The following is a 26,702-nucleotide window of genomic DNA, read 5'->3' on the forward strand; positions in this document are numbered from 1 at the left end:
TCTGGACAAGCCAAGCAGTAATCAACTCATCTGTCAAATCTAATCTAACATTACAGCTCTGTGCCCCTTTTAAGAAAACCGACCATTCTTGTCATGATTGTCCATGTTCGTGTAACCCACTCTACAAATTTTCTTCTTAAATGTTCACCGTCTTTAACACATAAAACACACCTACGCTAGCTTAAATGCGTATGCAAAAGGCCCTGTTATATAAGAAGTCACCCTCACTTTCTCTTTCTTCCTTCCTTCCTCGAACAGAAACGAGCATTACTCTTAAAATGTGATGAGCTAATCACAAATGATCAAAGCTATTCGAATGATATCTAATGAGTCGGCATGTATAGTCTCTCCGGAGACCAAGGTCAAGTTATACAAATATTAACTTGATTTGTTTTTATGGCCACATTATAGAGATTTTTTCAGTGCAATGACTGCAATTTGAAACTGACACAAAAGCAAGCATACTTGGCCCATTTAACCCCGGCCAATCTGAACAGCACTTTAAAGGCTGGCTCTGGTCCAAAAGCACTCAGTGTCAGCTTTAATATGGACTGATCCTCCTTCAAGCCAGTTTGGTAATGTACTGCCATTAGATCACACACGGATAACATAACCTACAAATGGACTTATTCTACTAGCATGCACAAATAATGAAAAAAAAAAGTCAATATAATATTATAAAAAATAAAATAGAAATAAACAAGGTGAATAATTAATATATATAATAATAATAATAATAATAATAATAATAATAATAAAAAAAAAAAAATATATATATATATATATATATATATATATATATATATATATATATATAATTAATTAGTTTGTGTGTTAATTATTTAAAAAAAAAAATAATTCGATTATCAAAATAATTTTGTGTACTTGCAGCACTTAACTTACTGAATTCACACAAAAGTGAGTAATTTTTCAAGCTGTATGAAGTTATAAATAAAGTAATAAAAGTAATAATAAAAACAATAAATAAAATGAAATGAAAAGACGTGCAACCAGAGATCTCGGATTGAATATGTGCTTATTTACGGACCAACAGAAAGCTAAAGAGTAAGAATAGCACCTACATGAGAGGAAGGAACCACCGAGCTTCTTCTGACAGCAGATGTATTGTAGAAGTCCATCCTGGTCTTTAGGTACACTTGTAACAAGTGCACTAGAGCCATTCGCATCAGCTCCTAAACTGCCATCACTGACTCCATGAGATCTCAAAGAGAGCAGCATGTTGTTCTGGCTATTCTCAAGCAAACACTGCTGTGGTAAAGAAAAAAAAAAAAAGACTGGACCAATAGGCTGGCAGTCAGACGTTACGGAGCAGGATGTGGTCCACTTATTGCACTTTCCGGACCTGATCAATTATTCATGCCTGGATGGGCGAAGGGTAAAGCGGTCAATGTTACAACCACATCACAACTATTACGATCAGGTGGGTGGAAGAAAACGGGGGTGGGGGCAGTTTCGAGACAAGGACAATGATATTGAAATGAGACTCTTAAATCTGGAGATCTACTACGAAGGGCAAATTTTAGATGTGCACTTCAGAAAAATGTGAAGAAAAAAAAAAAAACAGTCCTCAGGGAGAAACATGGAAGTTTCTCTAAGCACTTAGAAACAAAGCTCGTCTTGGCCGCAGGACCAAGTAAAGCGCTTGAAATCAAGTTATCGGATGATGCCACCAACAACTAACAGCCATGAATACACCGGACAGCTTTAATTTCACAGAGTTGAATCATCTTTCACACCAACAAAATTCACACCATACTTTAGGACCATAAGAGCATGAGCTCAAGAGAGGAAAAAAAATCTGTTTGCTTCTGAAACTTTGAACAGTTTACCAGGACTTACTTACCACATAAATATTTTGTGGGATGCAAAACGTGATTAATTTATTTAAAATAAAAGTTGGTTTACAAACTATTACGTATATATAAATACACATGTATACATTAAGAAAAAAATATGTTAGACCTATATGTAAAATATTTATTTAAGTTATATACGCGTAACTTTACATACAATCCATACAAACATACGGTTCATAAAAATACTTATTTGGAATCGATTAATCGTGACTATTCATTTTGCAGCTCTAATATTAATACATAAAATAACACTGGATCTTATTTTCAAACTTAAATTTTAAATGGTATCCCGCTGTTTGTTTCTTACTATATAGTTTTTAAAAAATCAGAATTATTTATTTATTATTTACTTATTGAGTTATTAAGCAAGCAAGTAAATATTATTTTAAACAACTCTTAAGATATCCATCCATACAATAAAAGTCAATGGGCACAAAACTGGCTTCACATTTACTGTATGGACCAAAAAATAAAAATAAAAAATCATCTTCTGTTCAAACAAAACAAAATTACGGAAGCAACTAATGTCCTATCATGGTCATGGTTAGTCTGGATAACAACAAAGTTGCTAGCCTAAACCTACATATGAACAATAGGAATTGTGATGCTTCTCTTAGCAAGCACCATTAATAATCCCCAAAGGCCTGACAATCAGTTCTAAACTGAGACACCACCTGCTGTTGAATGACCATTTTTTCTTCTCAGTGTTTTACAACAACATTTGTGAAAAATCATCATCTGACACAGCCTCATTACCAAACACCGATGCTGTCACCTTGTAAGTACAACGCACAAATCCCCTTATCACTCATGTGTTTCGCAAAACACGGGCCCAAGCCTTCCAATTAATTCCACAGTTGTGGCTCCACAAATAGGAAAATTACAGTCAAGTGCTGCATAATTTGAAGATGGGGAAGCAAACGATTAGTCCTCTAGCTTTAAACAGATTCTGATTGGATTGAGCAAGTCTGTGATCCGCTTAAATGGGACGTTATTAAAGCAAGATTATGCGAGTCAAAAGAAATGTCGCGTGTCATTGTATACATGATTTGTGTCTTGGTGGTAGAAAGGTGAACACATCGAGGAGACTCTTGGTTTGGTTTAGCAGGCATCCTAGGATTACGATATAATAAATAAATATAATGAAAATCTGTACATTAGCGTCACTGTTTTGACAAGTCTCGTTATTTAAGGCTCAAGGACAAAGATAGAAAATATGGCAATAAAACGGGACGTAAATATAGCGGAAATCTGCAGGTTCTAATTACTATAACTTATTATAACTAAATTTGTTTGTCCATTTAGTTATACAGTCTGCTGTGTCCACACAGATTTGACAACGTCCAAAAAAAATAACTAAATAAATAAATAAATAAATAAATAAATAAAAATTTTTTTTTTGATTATTTTATTATTAAAATAGTAATAAAATTAAAGTAGTAAATCGTAATAATACTGGCTCTAGTTCAACTGCCTCATATACGAGGTGTTGATGTTTTCAGTGTTCGGCATCACCCCAGAGATACTAAATGGCATCACCTGATCCCACTTTAGCCCTGGGGTGGGTAAACAACTGCAGAGGCAGGAATGAGCTGCAAAACCATTGGGGGGGGGCGTTTTGATGCAATGTTGCTTAATAAAGGAAGTTCTGCTTGGAAACAGTTCTGCCATTTGTAGTCCAAAATGAAATAAAAACCTGACCACCGAACACGTGCAGGGTGTAAACAACCATTTTAAGCACTTCTGAAATAAGCTGGCAAGAATGCTTTTATCTAAAGACATCCTGTCGAACTGTAGTCCGTACAATGCGTTATCTTTTGTTGAGATAACAGATGTCTTTAGAAGCGAATGTCGAACTAGATTCATTATATTGTGTAGACCATCGCAAACACGTCATTTGCGCTTCTGACAGAAAACTGAAATGACATTGGGAAACCGTATTATCTTGAAAAGGCAAATCAGATGGGGGAAAAAAAATAAATAACGTACAGGATAAGCAGGACTGAGAATGTGAGAATGGCTGCAAAAGGAGCGAAAAGACTGACTCAGCACACAGAGCTAAAACAAGCACACATTTCACTGAGAAAAAAAAAAGAGCAGCTCTTGGATCGTTATGGACAATCTGTTTCCGACATTTAATGACTTCTCGTGGTAAACTTGGCTTGGCTGTGCTGTTGAAGCCCAGGAAAGGAACGTGGAGTTGTTAAGTGGTTTGATTAGACCAAATCTGTCAGCTTTCACAATTAACATACCTTGACCAGTACTTCGATTTGACGTTTAACAGATTCAAATGTAGAACTGCGTTTCTGTCATACTAGCCACAAATTGCCACATGCTCAAAAGATGAAGTAATGCTTTGATCAAGTAAATAAAAGTGAATATAGTAAATAATAAGTTATATAACATTGCATGATTTGAAGTGAACTGCTGCCACGTTTTTTTTTACTTCCAAACCTGCTGTGTACGTATTCACGTAATTACATTATATAATTTTATAATTTTTATATAAATAAGTTTAATATGACACTGGGGTCTTAAATTGCGATTCCTGCTTTTCCATGCCCAAATGTGTGCTTCTAAACACATTTCACACACATCGTTTTAAGTTGTAAACATGAGTGTGACGCTCAGACTGTGAAGCCCTCTAATCCTGCTGTCAAACTAATTCTATTGGCTGAGCTGCTGTTTTGACTGGCTTAGGATTTTTTATTTTATTTTATTTTTTACTTGTTGTTTCAGTAGAAAATCTGTTATCATCACCTACGGTGCACTTCAAATCAAGTACAATGCCTTTTAAAAAGTGTGTAAAAAGGTCCCCCCCCCACATTTTTCACATGCTTTCATTTAACCGGTGCTTAGATAATATATGATAATATATGATTACAAAGGTCAGATTTTAAAAAGATTGTTAATGGGGGTATATTCCGTTTTATTCAAAGCCATTTTCCTACATAGCTCAAGCACATCACAGATTATTTAAACTCAGCAGTGACCATTTAGTTGTGGAAAAAAAAAAAGAGATGCACCATCCCAAAGTACCTGACTGCCCCTGCTGGGAGTCTCTCATGGTTAAAGCCCCATCCCTCCCCATCAAACTCACTCCTCAAGATGATCTCAGTGCGGCTGATCTTCTGCGGGAAGCGATACACTCTTGGGGCTGGCATGATGGACAGGTGCCTGCAGGCCTGCCTTTTTGCTCTGACGCCCTGAACCCGGACCAAGTCCCACTGGGAGAGTTGAGGTAGAGATATTGAGCTCTACTCTTGTACACCTGAGTCAGATTCCCATTGAAAAAAAAGAAAAAGAAAAAAAATGAAACCTGCATAACGGAGTACAGAACTCAAAACGAAACTAATTCCACAGCAACAAAAGCCAACCTGAGTCCTGGAAGATCCCAAGAAAGTGACAAGCCAAGCTCTGCAATTATTTAGAAAGCTGGAGAGGAGAAACCTTCTGCAACGAGGACTATTAAGAGTCTGTGGAAAGAGAATGATCTCATCGATAAAAAGTGTTCTGGGCTGCCAACGTCATCTCTCCCACCTTGGCTGTTGGAGCAATTTGGTGGTCATGTGGTGTCACTAGTCAGAAAACAAACACATACCAGACACTGGTTCAAGCCCACCTCTTTCAAGCCATATTTAGGCTCCCCGACCAGAAAAACAAACTCTTTTTGGCTCAGGAATGTCTTTCTATTTCCTCTCAGAGGTGCCATGTCTCAAAAGACAAACACCTGTCAATGCCAAACTGTAAAGTCTCAAAGCAGGGTGACCTTCATTTAGACCTCTAGACGCAGATGCAGCAGGCTCCTGGGGGTCTACGGTGGGACGGAGTGAAAAGCCTGCTTTGTTCTGACATGGATGAGCTCATGCAATCCCACATATTTCACGACTGTCAACAGGTCATCACAAGACCGTATTTATACACTGAAAGGTGGCACAGAAACCTTAACTCATGACCTTTTCACATGTTGCAGATAGGCTACTGGCCCAAGCAGGGTATTATATGGAAGCTAGTGACAGACACCTAAAATTAGAGCTTCATTTATTCTTAATATGAAATATACAAGGTTTCTGTAGCATACTTTTCTTACTAGACTGTTAGTCAACCCATCCATCTAAGAAAGTGCTGAAATGAAGATCAGGGCACATTAGCCATGTGACAGCTAAGGTATCCAGACTTCTAAAGATCAGATTTGTTTTCCCCATTAAAGGTAAAAAGACTTTGGGTATCAGTTTGAAAAACATCTAAGAGGGAATTTGGGGCTTAAGAATCTGCACAGAAAAAAATAAAATAAAATTCAACCTGTTTTTACATTTATGTCACCTTTTCCATCATCTAACAAGCTTAAGGTTCATCTTTAAAAGGCCAATAATACCATTAAATGTATTATAAATTATTATTTAGACAAACAAAAAGATGAACATGTAACAACCAAAGTATTAATATGTGAAAGAAGACTTTAACAACAGTCTACATTGTCAAGATGATTATTAAGTTAGAAGACAAGGTCTTTTTCCCCCACTGAGATTTCACGGCGTGAGAAATCACACAGCTTTAGCTAAGCCAGGGTGTTGGAGGAGCTTAACCAACAGCAACTAAATTATCCAACTGCTGCCATCCCATCAGCACTACAACAAAATTCACATCCTAGTCCTAAACCACAAACACCTGGCTGTCTGTGCCAGTAAGCAATCACGCTTTTGTTCGCACATTCCTAGCGGTCACGTCAAGGTGGAAGTTAAACAAAAAACAGAAGCAAAGAAAGAGTGAAGTTTACAATAATTAAACTCCAATTACCCGTGGGAAAGATAAAAGGTTGTATTTCTCATGTAAACTCCTCAGGCAGATTGTCTGGTTTACACAGTTTTGATTTCTCAATGACAAACATGTTCATGCATTACCTCACCAATACATCAATCAGCACATCCATCACGCCTCCATGTATATATAGTCCATGTTGCCAAGAGCTCTAGGGCCGTCTGCCTTGCAACAGAGATCCTCAGTCATGCTGGCAACAGCATTTATATAAAAACTCACCAAATCTCACACAGTCCACGGCTCCAGTGTCAGGGTAACATCACCCTGGCGTGTGACTCTGTTACCCATTACACTCGACTAAAATTAGCGAACACATTCTGAGGGTTTTTAAAAAAGAATTTTTGATTCCCCTGGACTCCTCAGCAAACACGTCACTCGATGACACGCGTAACAAAACATATACATGAAGGTCTTCAGAGGATCGCCATTACCTAATCTTGCTTTTACAACAGGATGACGCACAAAAGTAATGCACAAACAGGTTACAAACATTCCTATTAGGCCATGTAAACATACTACTGGATGTGATGCTCCAAAAATACAATCACAGCCACAGAGTCTTAAAAAAAAGGGATGACAACATTGTTATTCCACCTGAGTCTGTGTTTAGACACAGGGTAGAAGACAGTCGATTGCATTCTGGAATTGAGGCATGCGGTATCTGACGGGTATTAGCCCACCTGAGGTCATGAATATGCCAAGAAAACACCGGCTGACATGATTTAGTAACAAGTCTGCCTAGCAACACTGAAATTCAACGTACAATCAACAGGGGGCGTATTTTACTTATGATATTTATTTTTATTTTTCATTCTGAATATGCCAAGAGAGTAAATAAAAAAAAAAAGAGCCAAAGAATACCAAAGAGCCAAGATCTAAATTGTTTCAAACAAATCAATTGTTTCTTTTTTTTTTTTTTTTTTTTTTTTTTAGTGCTTTAAATTTTCTAAATTGCTTGGCTGGTGGTTTTAACAGAAGATAAAAACAGTCAAGAAAGATTTTAAGGTCATATGCATAAACACCATTTTTTGGACAAATGTGGAGTAAACCCTTAAACATGCACCAAGAGTTAATCGAATCTTGACTTCAGAGCTTCAGTAAAAGAGCTAATACAAGCACACACTGCAAATAAGTTCACTTAGAGGTCTGGACACAGACTGCAGTTGGTTGGATGGCTCTAATAGAACTCATTTAGCTCTAGCACAGCTGTACACAGCTTAATATTGACAATGTGAATTAAGGGAGAGCCAATTACGCTTTCCTGCTTTGGCTCAGTCACATGGGATCCTACTGCTGGCTGGTTAGTGCAGTTTAACACACTCCCCAAAAACACTGTCTCATTGCCAGTTACCTACAGGCATTAGGAAATTCAGCAGAGATAGTGTAGCACACACACCAGTGCCGGTGAGTAACGCTACTAACGTAACCAGTATTTGTCACATTACACAGCTCAGCAGACTCCACAAAAGTGCAGATTTTTCTAAAAATCACAGCTTTTTCTAAATAAATGTTTACCCTGTCTCAATTCACACTTTTAACCCTGGCAAACATTCCTGATATTCAAACATGCTGTACGAAAATTACACCTTGCTTGTTTGTTCAAATGAAGCTGATCAAAAAAAAGAAAAGAAAACCTTTCCATTCATGTCTGAGAAAGCAAGTAACATATATTGTATATTTATCAGTGCTGTCAACTGATTATTCAGTAGTAAACATTTGTTTACATAATGTGTGTTTGTACTGTGTATGTTAACTGTATAGATACATTTGCATACAGCATATATATTTTGGAAATATTTACATGCATATATGTTTATATATTTATAATTGATGCCTTTTTTATATTTTATATAAATATATTCAATACATAATTTTTTTCTTAAATACGTACATGCATTTGTCAATCATTTGTCGGGCCTTTTTTAAACACATACATAGTTGCATATTTTGTATATATCCGTTTCAAAATTGAGGGTCAAATTGCTGTTATTTTGAACTTTTTATTTCAAATAATCCACGTCAGGCCCTATGAAAAGTTGTTTTCCATATTTTTTTTTTCATTGTTAAAAGTACAGTATGTATGATTGACAGCCAGCAGTTAAAAAAAGTACTGCAATTTTGGCCCAAAATCTGCTCGAAACGCACATTTCAGAGTAAAATAACTAGCTCTAGCATTGTTGTTTAAACAGCTATGCAAGCATATCATATTTCCTAATTATCTAAAAACATATGTTCTTTTTTTGGCTTTAGAACAGAAAAACTTACAGCACCTTTAAGAATCAAAAGCATCTCTAATTAACTGATTTTATATAAATAATTATAATTTATTTATTTTATTGTCCGTCTATTTATCTTAAATTTAATTAGCTAGGTTCTGAATTATTCTAAACTACTGCTCAAAAGTGCAGCTTGACTGTAATTGAACTACCTTAAATTCTGAATAGCTTGTGCCCACAAAACGGGCACAAAGTAATGAAATGTAAACCTAGTCTCTAATAAGGGAGAAAGTGGACAAATAAGGAAGGAAGGCAGGACCAAAGGGATCCGATGTGAGAAGAAAGCTGCAAGGCAGATGAGAAGAGGGAGAAACTAAAATCCCGAAGGCGAAACTCCTTCGTTGAAGACTCATCTTCCCCAAGGCATCAAGAGATGAGCTGATTTTTTTTTCTATGTTCCCCACAGTTTCTCTCTATAGGGTCTGAGAGAGTGAGCCTAAAATGAAAATCTTACAGTAAACAGCATTTTACATCGCTCATTCGAATCCGCCTTTTGGATTGAAACAGTCAGAGGACTTGGACTGCAAGGCTATCCGCTCATCAGCAAAGAATGCATAATTAACATTGCTTTGCATAATTAACCGCCGTGGTATCAGGTAATTAATAGACAGTAATAAGGCCACAGAGTCTGAGGCTTCCTGTGGTGATAACAGGAGCCCAGAGCTGTGACTAGATAACTTTCCATAGCGAGATTAGTGAGACAAAGAACTGAAGGTCATGGAAAATGGCAACAGTCGCCATTTCTGCATTGCTTGAATAAATATTATTTGCACAAAATGCCTTTTCTTTCTTCTAAGATACAAAAAGAGATCTGACCTGTGGAAAATACAGCAAGCTCTAATTGTAGTGCTTTTTGCACAAACACATGGACATGGTGGTGAGGAAAAAAAATTCAGGGAGGTAGAATTTATATATATATATATATATATATATATATATATATATATATATATATATATATATATATATATATATATATATATATATATATATATTATATTTATTTATTTATTTTTCTACCACCCTGAATTTTTTCCCCCACCACCATGTCCTTGTGTTTGTGCAAAAAGCACTACACAAAGATATTTTTCATTCTCTCACAACATATACATATATAAGAATTCAGTCTCACAATCTCCGCCAAGAATCAAACTGTGACATTCATATTTATTCTATACATCACTGAAACACTACTTTCCTATATTTCAGCTTGACTGAACAGAATCCAACTTGCTGCGACGGATACAAACAATTCTTTCAAAAGCTTCCTTGCCTCAAACACACAGTGTGGGGTTAACAGAATGACCTTACTATTGTGCTACACAGTAGAAAAGAGAACAGCTCAATATGCAACAGTTCAGGACTCACGGATCAGCCGTATCTCAAAGAGACAAGCAGAGTCCGGTCCACAAAACAAAGCATCATCTGTTTCTAATAGAGAAAACAACCTCAGCAATGAACTGCCCTGACACGCTGAGAACATTGAGCTCAGTGTGGGGAATGACCCCCTGCTGTGACCGTGCCAGGGTCTCAGACAGCAGAGGAAAAAAAAAGGCCGAAAGCGACACGTGTACGCACACATGCAACCGCTGCAGACAAATGGATTTCATGCAGACTGTTATACACAAGCAGAGGCACCTACTTCTAAACCCAATCAGAGCAATCAGAGGTAACCCAGACTCTCTCTCTCTCTCTCATAAACAACATGCATACCAAACAAAACCCCTGTGAGCAGGCCCCCGTTTGCTAAATTACAATTAATTGAGCACAATAGGCTGAGTCTGGCTCCAAATGTGACCTCACTAACTGGGCAAAGAACAGAACACAATTACATTCTGCAGAACTCACTAGCACTAAACAAAAACAGCGAAAGACCATTTGCTAATTGGACTGTTTATAATGGATTTAAAAAGTGTCTTACATAGGATAAAAGCACAAAGTGCAGCATCAGCAAGTGGCCCCATAGTATAGATATATATTATGAATACATAAACTTAATATATTTGTCTTAAATATGCATGCATGGGTGTATATATACACACAGTACATATAGAAAATAAATATACACTGTACACGCGTATACTACATAAAAATTTTTTTATTTTATATGCAATTATTCACGATTATTGAATTGTCAGTACTATTATTTATGTGTGTATTTCCATAAATCATTTTATTGGTTTAGAAACATGGCACGTTATTTAATTAATTCTCATACTTTAATTTGAATAAAACTTCAGTTTACAGCATTGAATACTATAAATATAGATGTTTTAACACGCTGCAGAAGAATGATTCTGCAGAATTTCCTGAAGCGCTTCCAAAACGATTCTTCAGAAGAATCCTGAGCATCACTACTGAAGGTGTGGTAGAACCCAGTTCACGCAATTCACACGTCAATAAAGTTTTGCACTCTGGTGTTAAAATAGCATTCTCACCTGCATCCTGAGAGTTCAGCACCTCCAGGGCATGCATCATGGCACTGGCAAATACATTGGCATCCTCTTTGCTGCCAAAGTTAAGGCCATACACCTGCCGTGCATCTCGCCACTGGTGAAACGTTTGTGTGGCCTGGTTGTATTTGAGCCCCTTTGGAATGGCACAGTTTATTACCACCTGTTGACAGAAAAGAACAGAATATATTCAACACATCAAAAAAATCGTATAATTGGAAATGCAAGGCTAAAATCAGAACAGCTCAGAAGACTGTAAAGCACTATATACTGCATCCTCACACAACATAAAAGTGCGGAAGTAGCCCGTAAAACTCCACATGGTCTCAGGGGAACAATGTGACATTGCATACAAATTGCTGCAGCTTTCATGTGAAGCGAAAAAAAACAATGTTTTTAAGCATATTAAAACCTCATCTGTACTGAACAAAATAAAACCCACGTTTAGCATGGGCAAAATATACAGTTTTTGCATATGCATAGGCCCTTTTTCCCCTCGTGAGATAAAACCGATAAAACAAGGTTTCGAGTTTAAAGCAAAAATCTCTGACTAAACCTCCTCTCAACACAAAGGAATTGCATTTCAGAGACAAAGACTTGCTTCCTAAAAGATTCACAAGGACAAAGTAAAATAAATAATAATAAAATGAAAATGCCGCTTGCAGCACCTCTATCCTTGTAGATAACAAAAAAAGTAAATGCATTTCTTCAGTACGTCCACAAAGGCTATGGAGTCCATCACGGCATCAGACAGGTGTTATAGCAATGATACTGCTTGGTTAATAGTGTAATCGCATATCGTGATGCTTAAATATCCAACACTTGACTGGCTTTCTAAAATCTCCCAACAACATGTCCTCAACAGGGTGAATCTTTCTCGAGCTTCTGTGGTAACTGGCTGTTTTCCCAGTCATTTCAATTTCTCATCCTTTGACATCAATGTAATTACCATGAGAAGTGCAACTAATTAGCGAACTTTATAAAAGGAACTGTGAACTGTAAGCCATCCTGTCACAACTCGCAAGTGAAGAAAACTTCTCAGTTTTCTCAACACATTAATGAAATTAAGCAGCAAAAAATAAGACTGGGGCATGGTCCTATACAAGCGAACCTTCCTGGGCAGTTTTGCCATTGTTTTGGGCCTGCAAGCCTTTAAGTGGTAGTTACTTCTACTAAATAGTGTGCGTGTATGTATATATTCCAATGGATCCTCTGCAGTGAATGGGTGCCATCAGAATGAAAGCCCAAGGAGCTGATAAAACACCACAAGTAATCCACAAGTCCTTTATTCATAATATTGCAACATATTACTCTCATTCTGACGGCACCCATTTACTGCAAATAAAAAATGTACAAGCAATCATTACTAGCTCATCTTACTATAGACTGTTGTTATTGTAAATGCGTGTCTAATAAATGACTAGGCTAGTTACTGGCACACTTGCAAGTATAGATCTAAAGACATTAGTCAGTTATACATAGATGCCAAGGCTAAACATAAAAGGTCTGTTGACATTTTATGTGCAGCACTTCAGCGCTTTACTCAGTCACTATACTGTCATGAATGGCATCATCATTAGATGCCAGTAAGTTTCCTCAAGTAATCTGATATTCTCCATCCTCCGATATCACTGTGATGATTGCGCTGTTCATGAATTATTAACGCGGCCAGGACTAAAAAGGCCTAGGTACTCTCAGAAACATAAATAGGCTTTCCATGAAACACTGAATAACCATAAAAAAACAATGAGTCATGTACAGTGTCACCACCCCCTCAGCATTTCTGCCATTTGTGTAGCAGGGCGCAACAACCACGGTCAATGCTGAATAAAGGTTACCTTTAAGTGCACATTACCTTGCACTTCACTAAAAGTGTAGAAAAATGTCCTCACCTAAACAATGGAAGAGAAAAAGGTTTCTTTAACGGTTCAGTTCTTCGCAGGAAATGAACAGATAAAGAAAGAACCAGGGCAGACAGTAATTAAATACATATGCAATATACGGCCTGAAGTGAATTACGTGACGTAAAACGGTCTAAATTTAGCACACAAAAGTTAGTTTCTGTGCTTCTGAACCAAAAAAAAAAAAAAAAAAAAAAAGAACTCTCCAAAAAAAGGTTTCTTAAGACAACACAGCTGAACACTTAATATGTGCTGTTTAAAGACTGACACTTCCACCGCCTTTATTGAGTAACCTTCACACACAGATTGATTGGCTGCCTATTAACATGGATATAACGGACTTGGTTATATCAGGACACAACATACAAATAAGTCCTTGATGATGTCAGGAAACATAAAGCGGACTTTGCAAGGACAAGGCAGTAGCTTGAAAATGAAAGCATAATCAAAATGATACAACAGATCCAATTAATAGTTTCCTAAGCGCCCATTGTTGCTCATCTCAAATGCAAAGAGCTTGTTTTTGATGCACGGAACCTTGACATTATGTGGGTACTTGGGAGAAACAGAAAAAAATAATTATCATTTTAAAAAGAATATAGACAAGTAAAACTCAACTGATCAAACAAGCAAAAAAATTATAAAACCTCAGAAATCTATAATTTTCAATGTTAACTTCTGTAACAAAACTGCTGCTTTCATTTAAGTAACCTATTGGACTGCAAGAGTACCGTTTTTTTACTCTGTTTCTTATGCATGTAAAAAGTTTATCCTGTATTTTGTGTTTTCACTGAACCTGATTAGAAATATAAAGCACGAGACTGCAGTGCATGGGTTTTTCCATTTCTTCTTTACACCCAAGTTGCACTAAATCAACCAAATCATCTGTCAGAAGCTTACTGAAGGGTCTGATTTAATAGTTCACGTCATATTAAACTTCCTCAATTGTACGTACTGAAATATAAATAAGCACATAAGCAAAATCACTGGGTCTGATTTCGATTTAAGGGTCATTAAAAAGTTTTAAAAAATTACCAGACGGTTTTTGTGATGGGAACAAAAAGATAACTTTTAATTACTTCGCTAAATTAATTTTTGGCATGCATAGAATCTTAGAGGACAACAAAAATGCATTACAAGAAATATCCAACATTAAAAGGAAGTTCCTGTTTTAAGGTTTAAGGGCTTTTAATATAGTCTCTCCCACTACATACGCGAGTTTACAAAATACTCATAAAACGAGGAAAGGTTTGAAGGTTGCTGAAGCAGCACATACTTCCCATGTGTGCATGCACAATTTGCAGAAACTCTAAAGTAGACGTTTAGCAACCTCATGAGCTTTTAAATACATCAGTAAAAAAGTACAGCCATTTTTATTTCAGGACAGTCTTTACTGCCACACCACGTTTCCTGAACACAAACATGGTGGTTTTATTTAAAATATGTTAATAGCATTCAAATGCGTCCAGGGTTATAATTAATCTCAGCAAATGGCACTAAGACAAATGGCTTCCTAACCACAAAACAGCACATAAATCAGGAGATTTTAAAGAAATTTGCTACCCTTTCCATTTAATGCAGTAGCTAGACAGTTCACAGTTAAATTAGTATTTATTAATATGGTAGCAGAAATATGCAGAAAGCACATAAGTAGGGAGGGATTTGTGTATTTGGTTAAAAACACAATTTTTCTTCTGAAATAAATGGGATTTTTAATATTTTGTTGACCCATTTCCAGCACTAAATTTCAGTTTGACCCATGTCAAAAAAAATCATGTCAGAAAATTGATTGGTTTCTTGATCAATTAATAGCTAAAAAAAATTTAAGCTATTCTATGCAACTCAAATCACTTACCAAGGTCAAGGTTACTCTGACTGAGTAAAACAACATTCCCAAATCCATTGCATACAGCCTTTTTCTTGAAGTTCATAAAAAAATTGAAATCTTATTTACTCGCCCTCATTTCTTTCACAATGTGAGAAAAGCATAAAAACATAAAAGCATTAAAATCCATATGACTATATTTTTATGGCCCCCCAAAGTTATATGAAGTAACAGACAGATTAAAATAAGGCTTGTATAGCATGGATCACTTTTTTGAACAAGTCTGATTCACTATCCTCATAAGGAAACATTATTTACCACAAAACAAAGGAAAAAAATGATACTGCTCAAAAACAATTTGGGAACACGGTGACGAATAGTATTTTTGCGTGAATTATTCCTTGAAACGCCACAATGAACCACTAAAAGGAAAGATGTACGGAATTTTCCAAAATGTAGCCAAGCAAAACATTCTTGTAATCACAACAAGAACAGGAGCATTTCTCATGAGATGTTATTCTGTTTAAAGCAAGCTGTGCTGATCTGTGAGCCACTCAAACCTCCCGTGTTCTGTGTCATGGGTCATCAAAGCACTGCAGTGAAACCAGACCCCTCTCTGCAGGAGAAGCCAACAAGGCCAAGCAGACGGCCTCTCAGTTAAACCCACTGGATTGTGGACACTCAATATCTGACTCAATATCTGACTCAATTCTGACGTCATGTCTAACAGACCCATTTATCAGTGAAAATATTTACAATAAAATTACAGAGACATAACCTTACTGTCGATAAAATTAAAAGCGAAAATGAAGGCCCAATTTTTATTATTTTTTTTCCAAAGTCATCCTATTCTTACAATTGTAATAATGGTCAATGTGGAGTAACAATTTTGTTAAAATACCAAAAATCTTTTTTTTTTTTTTTTTTTTTTTTTTTTACCAATTAAAACTGAAATTTGCTTCAATTACAAACAGTATTACATTAATGCAAGAATCAGTGTTTTTATGGTCAACAGAACTTTCTAAAGCAATAAATAATAGCATTTAAGTTGATAATTGGTAATTAATTGGTTAATCGGTAACCTGAATTTACTTTTTGGAGAGTAAAACTAGGGTAAATAATGACCTCGTTTCTAATGACAAGAATGAAAAATTTAGTAGAGAATTTCTTTGGCAATCCATCATGCTAATTAATAGTTTCCAACTCACAGCCACCAGAGCTCCCCTTTCTCTTACCTGGTGGTCCTGAATTTTACGGCCCACTACTCTGAAGGCGTTGTTGCCAGTGTGGTGATAGATGTGGACTCGACTAAAGCCTGTAGATCCACCAGCCGGAACCCACTTCTTATTGGCGTCGTCATATACCATGACAGCAGCCCGTGCCTGACAGATACTCTGCTCACTGAAAACACAGACAAACAGACATATGCATTAATGGACAAACAAAAACGATTTTGCCTTGAAAAATCTTCAGTGGTTAAAAAAAACTCTTAATAAATCCCACAAAAATCAAAATTCAATGTAATAAAATAAAATATATAATAAAAAAAAAAAAAAAAAAAAAAAAAAAAAAAAAAAAATTATATATATATATATATATATATATATATATATATATATATATATATATATATATATATATATATATATATATATATATATATATATAATTCCTTCTATGGCTTAAAACAGCAAAGAATATGGAAATCAATGCTTTAAATCCAACAAGAAGACATTTTATGTTAATAATTGCAGTAGTTAACCATTTATCCAATCACAGAAAGCTTCAAGCCACAGAGAAGTAACCATGGGTCATACGATCCCTGCATTAGCACTTAAGTACAGCACACCTTTATAGGTCACGCTTTCATTAAGTAGTCACCCATTAAGTGTAAACACAAAAATCATATTCCCCGTCTCTCTGCTCACTTCGCACTATAGAGCAACTATAACACTAAATTATTTACAATGACTTCCAACCTCCCACTGCGTTAATAGAATAGGAAGAGAGCCATACACTTCCCTTCTCACGTGATCAACTGGAAGCAACACTTAATGCAGGTGGAAAAAGGCAAGAGCGAGAAAACGAGAACGAGTGGAAAAAGTGCTTTGACCTTGTGAAAAAAAAAAAAATACTTCTGGTTGCGCTCCTTTAGAAAACTCCTTCCTTTAGAAACCTTGACAAAATGTTTTGGCCGTATTTCATTCAGTTAATCTGTTTTAGTTGTAATGAGTCTGTGGCACTTCTATATTTCACGAAAAAGAGAAAACAAAGAAACGAAAGCTAGAATTTACATCGGTTTATGTCCAGTTGTGTTTTGTCGATTGCTTGGCTTCTTTGCACCAAGTGGTTTTTGGTCTTCCCGTTTCTTTAAGTGCCAGTCCTTACTACTTTATTTACACGGTCATAAATTCTCATAAAATGACGTCCTTAAATATTCCCATACAAAAGACCACTGGATGGATGGAAAGATTTTGAGATCAGATGACGCATGGCTAACAGCATCAAGTTAATCTGGTAAGTTAAATAATCATGACCAAGCACTCCCGAATATACACTGACAGACTGTGTCCAGTGTTTTGTTTTGCTTTTTCCCTGAAATCAATCTGAGGACTGAGATGAGATCCTGGGATCATCCGCCCAGCAGATAAGGACTAATCTAACAGGATTGTCTGCTGAGACCAATCCCTGCACTTTAATTAAGGAACAGGCATGCAGGAGCGGGCCGAGAGGGCTCTCTGGTGCTCTATGTCATATTACACTGTAATTGATGGCAGACAGTCAGAGAGCTAATAGCTTACACAGGACAACTGGCCAAGGGGAGAACCATGACACACACAAAAAAAAAAAAAAAAACTCTTTCAACAAATCTGTGACTCAAACAGAAAACATTTACATCCCCAAAAGGTTCTTGGATATAAACAAAAGACTCACCAACCTCATTACCATGCTATTTTCCCCAGTTAAATTGATCTATTAATTGTTTTCATTTGAAACTATTAATGAACCAATCAAAACAAAATACGCTACAATAACTTGTAAATTCAAGCTGACACTTCAGCAGGCCTGAAACACTGAAGATTTCAGTCCCACAGGCTACAGACAGTACACCATTTGTGTTTATATAGTTTGGCAATAAAACATCTTAGCAACCTTCAAAAAGACATTATGTTGCCCCACAGTTTCATTTCAGAGGTACAAATAAATTCAAAAGGACAGAGGGAGACCAGAAAAACTTCGCTTGATGGAATTATGCAGAATTTATGACAGCTATGCCATTGCATTTTCTCATCAGTCGTAGGATTAATAAGCCACTAGGGAATTTGACAAAATAAAAAGCTCAGCTGGGCTGAAATTGGATGCAAAAAAGAAAAAAAAACATAAGCAAAACTACTGCTCATGTGTGATTATTGATTACACCAAGTATTAAATATTTCTTTTTTTTTTTGAACCTTGCAATTGTCTACAAAGCTGATGTGAACAATGGTGAAGAATTACATTAATATTAATTGTCTGAATCACCGTAGCACATCAAGCGTTTGACAATTAGATCAAAGATGAACAGCAAAACTGTTTAGTTAATGTTTAAAGGAATTAATTTGACTGTAAACAAGCATTATGACAAAGTGTGATCAAAAACCCCTTGATATAAAAAAACCCCAAAAACAACAACAACAACATCCAAAAGCACAGCAGCAATGCAATCAGGAAACATTTTCCTTCCCTCATCGCTTTAACATCTCAACAGCTAAAAAATACGACATCAGAGAGCTTCGTGCTGAGGCTGCAGTGACGCGAGAGCAAGCGCTGCCTGCAAAATGCTCTGGGGAAGAGCATGGTAAACCAAGATCTGATTATGCAACCCAGCGCCCACAACATCAGGAGAAATAATCATCAACCTTCTACACAGCTCAAAGTAACGTCCTCGATGACAGCTCCATTGTCTCTGGTCATGTAACGCACTCATTCACAAATAAACTACACAAGTTAAGATGAAGGGATGCTTGTTGCAGCATGTGCGATAATGGCATTGCATCTACAAACAAGGACGCAGATTCCGCATGCTGACAGTGATGCCGCCAAAATAAATTACGCAACATTGTGAATATTTTAATGTTTTTTTTTTTATTCATCCGTTAGGTCAATTTGAATTGTCTCAATGCGAACCATCGAATTAAACTAACCGACTCAAATGCTTACAGAAACTAAGTACACATTAATCTAGTTGAATACTGTTATTTAACCTTTATTGTAGATTGTATATATTAGCATACTAATTAAAAAATATATATATTTTTGTGCACTAGTTTAATTATAAATGGTGTATACCACGACTTTGTCTTGCAATAATCGGCATTCAGTTAATTAAGGAAAAATTAAAAAAAAAAAATAATAAAATAAAAAAAAAAATCACCCATTAAGGCAATTTCAAATTATGCAATAACATTCTATATAATTCACGAGTAGCAGTAGGCTATTTGTGAATTATACATGGATCTTGATGTTCGTGTTGGCGCATGATGAACTAGCCCTTAAGGTTTGATATGAATCACGCAAGTCACGAAGGCCGACTCCGACATGCTCACACTTTAACACTTAGTTTGTTTACACCGCTCAAATTGTCTAACACTATAACTCAACAAGCTGCCATCTCTAAGCCGCATCACCAATCCACTGAGACTCTAACAAACACTAGAAATCAAACCTCCTTACAAGTCAAGTGGACTCATTAGCTTCCGGTACAGAGATCTACAGCAGATCTACAGATATACAGCACACAAAAAAAAACAAAAAAAAAAACAAAAAAAAAAACACAAACAAACAAACAAACAGTCATAGTTACCACTTTAATATAACCAACGGACAAAACCACAATGTCATTCAAACAATGAAGGAAAACTGATATAGATCTTGAAGGACAAAGCGTCACAGATCATGCTGTAAATCTTCAAGGTTGAATTGCAGGGAAATGTTCCTCTAAGCTTACATAGACAATGCTGCAAAAGAAACAGAAGCCCACAAACAAGAAATACGGTTTAGTCTTCTTTAAACCCACGTCTGGCAAGCTAGTGAAGAGCACAGTCATTTGGGTCAGTGAGACAATTTAGTAAGAAACAAAGGTATTTTCTAGGTGATCAATGTGGTGAGGTTAAAAATGCAATATCCCAGGTCCTGTGACAAAAAAGCCTATTAAACACCCCTATAGTAAAAACTACTCACTGGATTTGGGCTAGTAGTCACAAACAAAGGACTCTTAATACGAACCGATTCCTTTTAGCGGAAAAAAGTTCCTCAATCTATTATTCCCACTAAGAATCTGGATTGTCCATTCAATGGATACTTTACTATCCCATGAATCTGCAGGAGAGGAGCTGAGAATGACATGACAATGACAACATGGCAGATACAGTGCATCCAAAAAGATAAGATTTGATTTGAATCTGAAAATAAACCAGAATCAAATTCAAATGTAAACTGGAATGGAAGCAAATCAAGACTTGGTAAGTCAGAATTGAATAAACCTGGGACATCTGCATAGATACCCATCATTACTTTTTAGCTCATCTGTCAATGGTCGGTTAAACAGATACTTCCAGTTTAAACGCATGCCTTTGGTTGGGCCAAGAGAAGTTCAAACAATACTTTTAAGTTTACCTCTGCTTATTAAAGCTGAGATACGATAAAGCCCTTCAACAACGAAAAGAAAAAAAAAATTAAAAATAGCAAAATTAACCAAATAAGCAATGCCAATAAAGATTAAAAAAAAATAAAATATTTCCATTTGTGCAATTCTACAAATCCCTAAGAGGGCCACAGACCCCTAAAATAAGACTTCTGCTGCGCTTTACCTACTCAACTAGCCACAGGTGCGTGAGAAAGAGCAGACAGGAGCTATTTTAAACCATACTCCTGTAAAAGAGATGGCTCAGGCTGAGAGCTGACTGCTCACAGGGAGCTCGAGGGTCCACGGCATGGTGTAGGCGTTGCAGGGAGCTGGAAATAGGCTCCGACTCCCACTGTGAGAAGCATACCGTCTCACAGCCACAAGGTGAAATCAGCATACAGTGACAAATAACTGAAACCCTGATCACCGGCTACAAAATGAGATCATGACGAACCTGGCAAGATGCGACCAAAGCACATACATGAAAAAAGGCAGAAATAACTTCATATAACATTAACATTCAAACATTGGGGTGAGTAGCAATTGTTTTTGACAGTCTCTAATGCTTATCATATGCTTAAACTGCTCCATTTATTTGATGAAAAATAGAAAAAAATTATATTTGTGAAATACTACTACCATTTAAAATATTGTAAAACTTTAATATATTCCTGGCATAGCATTGCTGAATTTTCAGCAGCCATTATTGTAGTCTTCGTTCACATGATTCTATTTATGAAATCATAATATTTGGTGCTCAAAATTATTATTATTATCATCAATGTTGAAAACAGTTGTGTAGCTTAATATTTTGTTTAAATAATGATACTTTGATGAACAAAGTTTTGAATTTTTTGTATCACTTTTGATGAGCTTAAAAGTACAATATCAATTAAAAATATATATATATATATATTAATGAGCACAAACTTTCGAACAACAATGACAGATGTGTAAGTACAAGTAGAATAAAAAATTTAAAATCATACTTGTCTTTCAAACCATATTATGTTTTTTTCCCCAAGGTCCAAAAAAGGCTAAATAAATGAATAATGCCACCAACTGTATAATTTCTGAGGTCTTATGACAGCTTTGTATAAGGACATTATTTTAAGGCATTGTTCATTAATAATATTCACACCAAATATTCTTCAAAACAAAAAAAAGTGTGTACAACAATTAAATAAATTACATTTTTTTAGTTTACAGATGAGCCAGATTCCTTTAATTAAAAGAACGAACAAAATCGTTCGTGAAGTTAGTCAAGCTAACTGAAGAATTCTGAAAATTACTCTTCTTGTATGACTATATGGGAGGCGTTTGGAAGGGGAGGATGTCGAACTCACTATATGAAGCAGCATGTCAACTGATTCAGCACTTGCATCTGTTTTCCTGTGCATTTCATTTCCTCCATTTTGAGGAGGATATTTCATTATGCATTCCACGGAACTGTCCGCGATACAATCTTCATGCCAATTCAAAAGATTTCCGAGTCTGTAGTGATCACGTACTAGTGTCGAGAGAGACATCCCCATAAGTCACAATCCCTCGTTGGTGGGTTTTTTTTGCCCTCTTTTGGTCTTTTTTTAGTCTGAGGAATTAAAGCCATCACCTTAGCAACACTGTGTACGTGGGTGGGTTTTATGTGTAGCTCCTACATAATACTTGGAAAAAAGATTCTGTATAAGAAAAAAAAAAAAAGAGCCATTCAGGCTTCTCTTTCGCTTGCCTTTTGTTTTGCTCTGTAACACAAGCTATGATCAGCACTAAATAGACAGTAAACTGGTCTATCCCGAGACTATCCCAAAAAAACTAAATGGATGTTAATACTCTGAGCCCGGCGTTCACCGTTCACCTTGGCATCCTTACTATGATCCTTTCCAGCTAACGACAGCAACTGCTTCCTTCACAGTCGAGATGGAGAGTCCCTGAGCTGCCAACACCTCACCTCCTCCACAGAAACCGCAAAAACTGGCTTAAAAATACACTCCACTCACAAACCATGAGTCACGCAGAACACCCGTTTCGGTGGATGCCAGTGCAGATTCATTCATGCCATGCTTTGCAGGACAATGGGAGACATCATCACTGTATAAACAGCTCTGGTGACATCCTCTGCCTGGGCAGCTATTTGTGAGAAGAGTCTGCTTTTAAGCCACTGGCAAGGGGACAAGAACACACTTAAAAAGGACGGAAACCGATGCGAGGGGAGTACTAATACCGTTTTAATTCACAGATTTTTGAGTCTGAACACAAAATGAGCAATACGAAAGCTGAGCAATAAAAAGTCAGCACCAGCAGATACAAGATCGTGGCATGTAGAAAAATGAGTAAAGTATTTTTGTCTGGACAGCATAGTATTTTTTCATTTGTATTACATTTAAAAAATAATAATAGTTATATATTACTAATAAATGTTTTTATTGTAATTATTTACATTTTATAATTTATAATTTATCTAAAAATATATCATTTTACTGTGAAAATGTGAAAAAATTTATTTAAATGACAATTTATAAATTAGAATTGAGCCTCTCAGTACTTTATTGCTTACATGTATATAGCATTTTTTTTTTTTTACATTTGATTTAATCTTAAATATATATTTTTATTAAAATTTAATTCAAATACTGTATTTAGAATCTTTTATTCAAAAAATCTTAATTTTTTAAATAAAAATCTTAAATCTTAAAAAAAATCTTAAATCTTAAAAATATTTAAAAATCTTAATTTCTAATATTTAATTCACAAAAATATAAAAATGTATATTGCATATAATGTTTCTGAAAAATACATTTAAACATTTCAAGAACATAGTGATCATGTCTAATGAATTTCTAATCGGAAATAGTGCTAGGTTATATGCCTCATTTCTCAGTGAATTATGACCTTTTCCCGCCTCTAAGACACACAACAACAAAGCTTGAATTAAAAAAGGTACACGTAAAAAAGGTACACCTTGTCATTGTGGAGAATTAGTGTTTAATCAGAGAATGTTAAACTGAGGTAGTAAAACTTTAGACACTTGAGAAAAAGCTCTGTTCTACCCAATTCACAACATGCCAATATCTACTGTAGCACAAATTTATGCCTTTTTCCTTCAGGCGTCCTTGTTTGACTGGCCACTAAAAAACATCAGCAAAATACTGCTATCCTAAATACATTTTCACTTTGACAGCTGCCATCTGTCATCTTTATCTAAGCTGTGTGTCGGGTATAATCCACACAGTTTGACATGTTGGACATTCAAGATGTTCATGGTTTGTATAGTAAAGCCAGACGGATGGCTTTACCAAGTCTAAGAAATATTAGCTTAAATATTGGCTGGTTTTATTTATAAGGAATTTTTACTCCAACTACGCTTCCATCTAGAATTTGAACTCAAGCTGACAATAATTATGGTGACCTTTAAGAGTATCAAGGAAACTGCAAGTTCAACAACACAAAACCTCCATTTCATCGCATTACTGAATAATTTAAGTTAAACCAAGCTAACATCGCCCTCTGAAACCATATGTGACCCTGGGCCACAAAACCAGTCATAAGTTGCACGGGTATATTTGTAGCAATAGCCATTCACTCTCAGAAATATAGGTACAAAAGCTGTCACTGGGGCGGTACCTTTTAAAAAGGTACATGTTTGTACCTAAAGGGTCCATTTTGGTACTTTAAAAGGCACATATTAGTACTTAAAGTGTACACGTTTGAACCTAATACCTTTTATAATGGTACAGCCCCGATGACAGATTTTGTACCTTTATTTCTGAGATGGGATAATTAGTTAAAATTACAGATTTTTATTTTATTCCAAAAATCATTATGATATTAAGTAAACATCACGTCCCATTAATATATCTTTATATTTTTCAAACAAAAATAATCAAACATTTTTTTGCACCCTCAGATTACAGATTCAAATATATGCATCCAGGCCAAATATTGTCCTATCCTAACAAACCATATGGAATGGAAAGCTTTCAAATGATATATAAATCTAAAAAAAAACACCAAAAAAAAAACCAGACCCTTATGACTAGATTTGTGGTCCAGGGTATATTTTTCCATCTTTTTCCATCCATAGAAAATGTTTATGTAAAAAGGCATTGGTAGCCTATATCGTAATATATTTAAGTAAAACATTTCTATGTAACATTTTTGCTTGAATATGCACACACACACGTATACAAATACACACACACACACACACATTTATACATTTAAATGGTACACAATAAGAAGCAACAAATCTTTGGTAACTCCACTTTAAACAACATGAAAAAAAAAGTGCACAAAGTTTACATATTTAAGATCTGCATTTAAATTAAAAATAGTTATAAATGTTTTTGTTTGTAGCTAAAGCGGACTGAATGTTTCCAAAGCATTAACCAACAATTAAAATCTTAAGAATGAGCAGACCCAGTTCATAAAACAGGTTTTACTCGGCGCAGCATTGCAAAACATCAACATGAGCTAAACAAAGAAATTAAAAGAATTCCAGAGAATTCTACCACCAACACCTCCTCACCAGAATGACCCGAGGCTCTCTGAAAAACGACTTTGTACCGTGTTTATATACACAAGGCAATTCACTTTTAACAAAGTAGCAGGTGAGTGTTGACAGCGACCTGTTTTGCCTCCACTGAGCTGCTATTCACACCCAAGGAACACAGTGACTTCTCACACCAAACCTTCAGCTTGTATGGAGGTTCCCTTTAAGAACGTCATAAGTGATACTTGTTAGACACGACAGCGAGTGGCGGCATGGTTTACTAAAACACCCCATTCATTGCAGCTAAATGGGGAAACACCTTCCCTCCAAAGACTTTCAAACACTTATTGGAAGTGAGAAACCCAATTTAAAATTGCATGAGAACCCTCATCAGTAAAACAAGGACAAAAATGAACTTTGATACGGTCTGTAGAGGAATATTTGTGCGATGGGATGAACTATCCATCAATGTTTGATGAGTGAATTTTCAGTGCACAAATGTTGGTAGCCTGCCACCGGTTTTATAGGCCAATTTGTGCATCTCCCATCCGTTCCACAGGGAGCTATTAGAGCAAATGAAACTAATCTTACTGAAAACATTTTCCAGCACACTTGCTAAAGCGGCTCGCATTCCTCCATAATTACAATAGAGCATTGCTTTATTAAACCCATAATCCCAGACAGCCAACGAATCGGACGTGAACCTAAACAATGCATTTCTATGATGCCTTTGAGCTACATCAAGGATGCAACAGTTGCTCGTATCAGGAAAACAAACCCACGAAGCCCGTGTGCGTACGTACCGGTGGACTTCCATTTTCGAAGACAGGGCGCATCTTTCATTCAGTATGAAGCCGGACACCTTGCATTGTGCTGCAGACTGGAGCTGCATGGCTTCCCCTGGCTCCAACGCTGCGGATTCGATCCCGATCACACTCGCCTATTCATCGCGTTCCCCTATTCTGAATGCATCGGTGATTCATTATTTAGAGACGGGCTCAAGTCAGCGGTGCTTCTCCATGCTGCTCGCGTACACAATCCCGCTTTTCACAGTGCTGGACGGTAACCTGGCAACAGGCATTTGAGCGCTCACAGTTGTTAAAGGAGATCACGTTTGGGAAGATGAAATTGCTACGCTGTGTTAATACTGCTCAACTGAGCAGGCTTTTTCCCGCCCTGCCTTTTTCTCTCTCTCTCTCTCTCTCTCTCTCTCTCTGGTCTTTCCTACCCCCACCCCTCCTCTTTATTCTGTGCTGCTCCGTTTCAATAGTGATTTATCTTTGCTGGCTAAGCTTTGTTTTGAAGCAGCATGTGCATGCAGGCATCGGTGCAGGACGAGGTAAACATTATTTCAAATGCATGATATACAGTACAAATATTTAACAATTTAAACAAAAA

The 26,702-nt window shown here is 36.2% G+C and overlaps 1 protein-coding gene across 1 annotated transcript in view; it reads right to left on the reverse strand.

Moving 5' to 3' along the window:
* Positions 1-26,438, reverse strand: part of enah (ENAH actin regulator) — a 52,614-nt gene extending 26,176 nt beyond the window's left edge. The window contains 3 exon segments of the mRNA XM_043219342.1: positions 11,410-11,587; positions 16,386-16,551; positions 26,108-26,438. Of these exon segments, the coding sequence (XP_043075277.1) occupies positions 11,410-11,587; positions 16,386-16,551; positions 26,108-26,196 (433 nt within the window). The 5' untranslated portion in view covers positions 26,197-26,438.
* Between the last annotated feature and the right edge of the window lie 264 nt (positions 26,439-26,702).

This window comes from Puntigrus tetrazona, chromosome 20, assembly GCF_018831695.1.
Source record: "Puntigrus tetrazona isolate hp1 chromosome 20, ASM1883169v1, whole genome shotgun sequence".
Classification (NCBI taxonomy): Eukaryota; Metazoa; Chordata; class Actinopteri; order Cypriniformes; family Cyprinidae; genus Puntigrus; species Puntigrus tetrazona.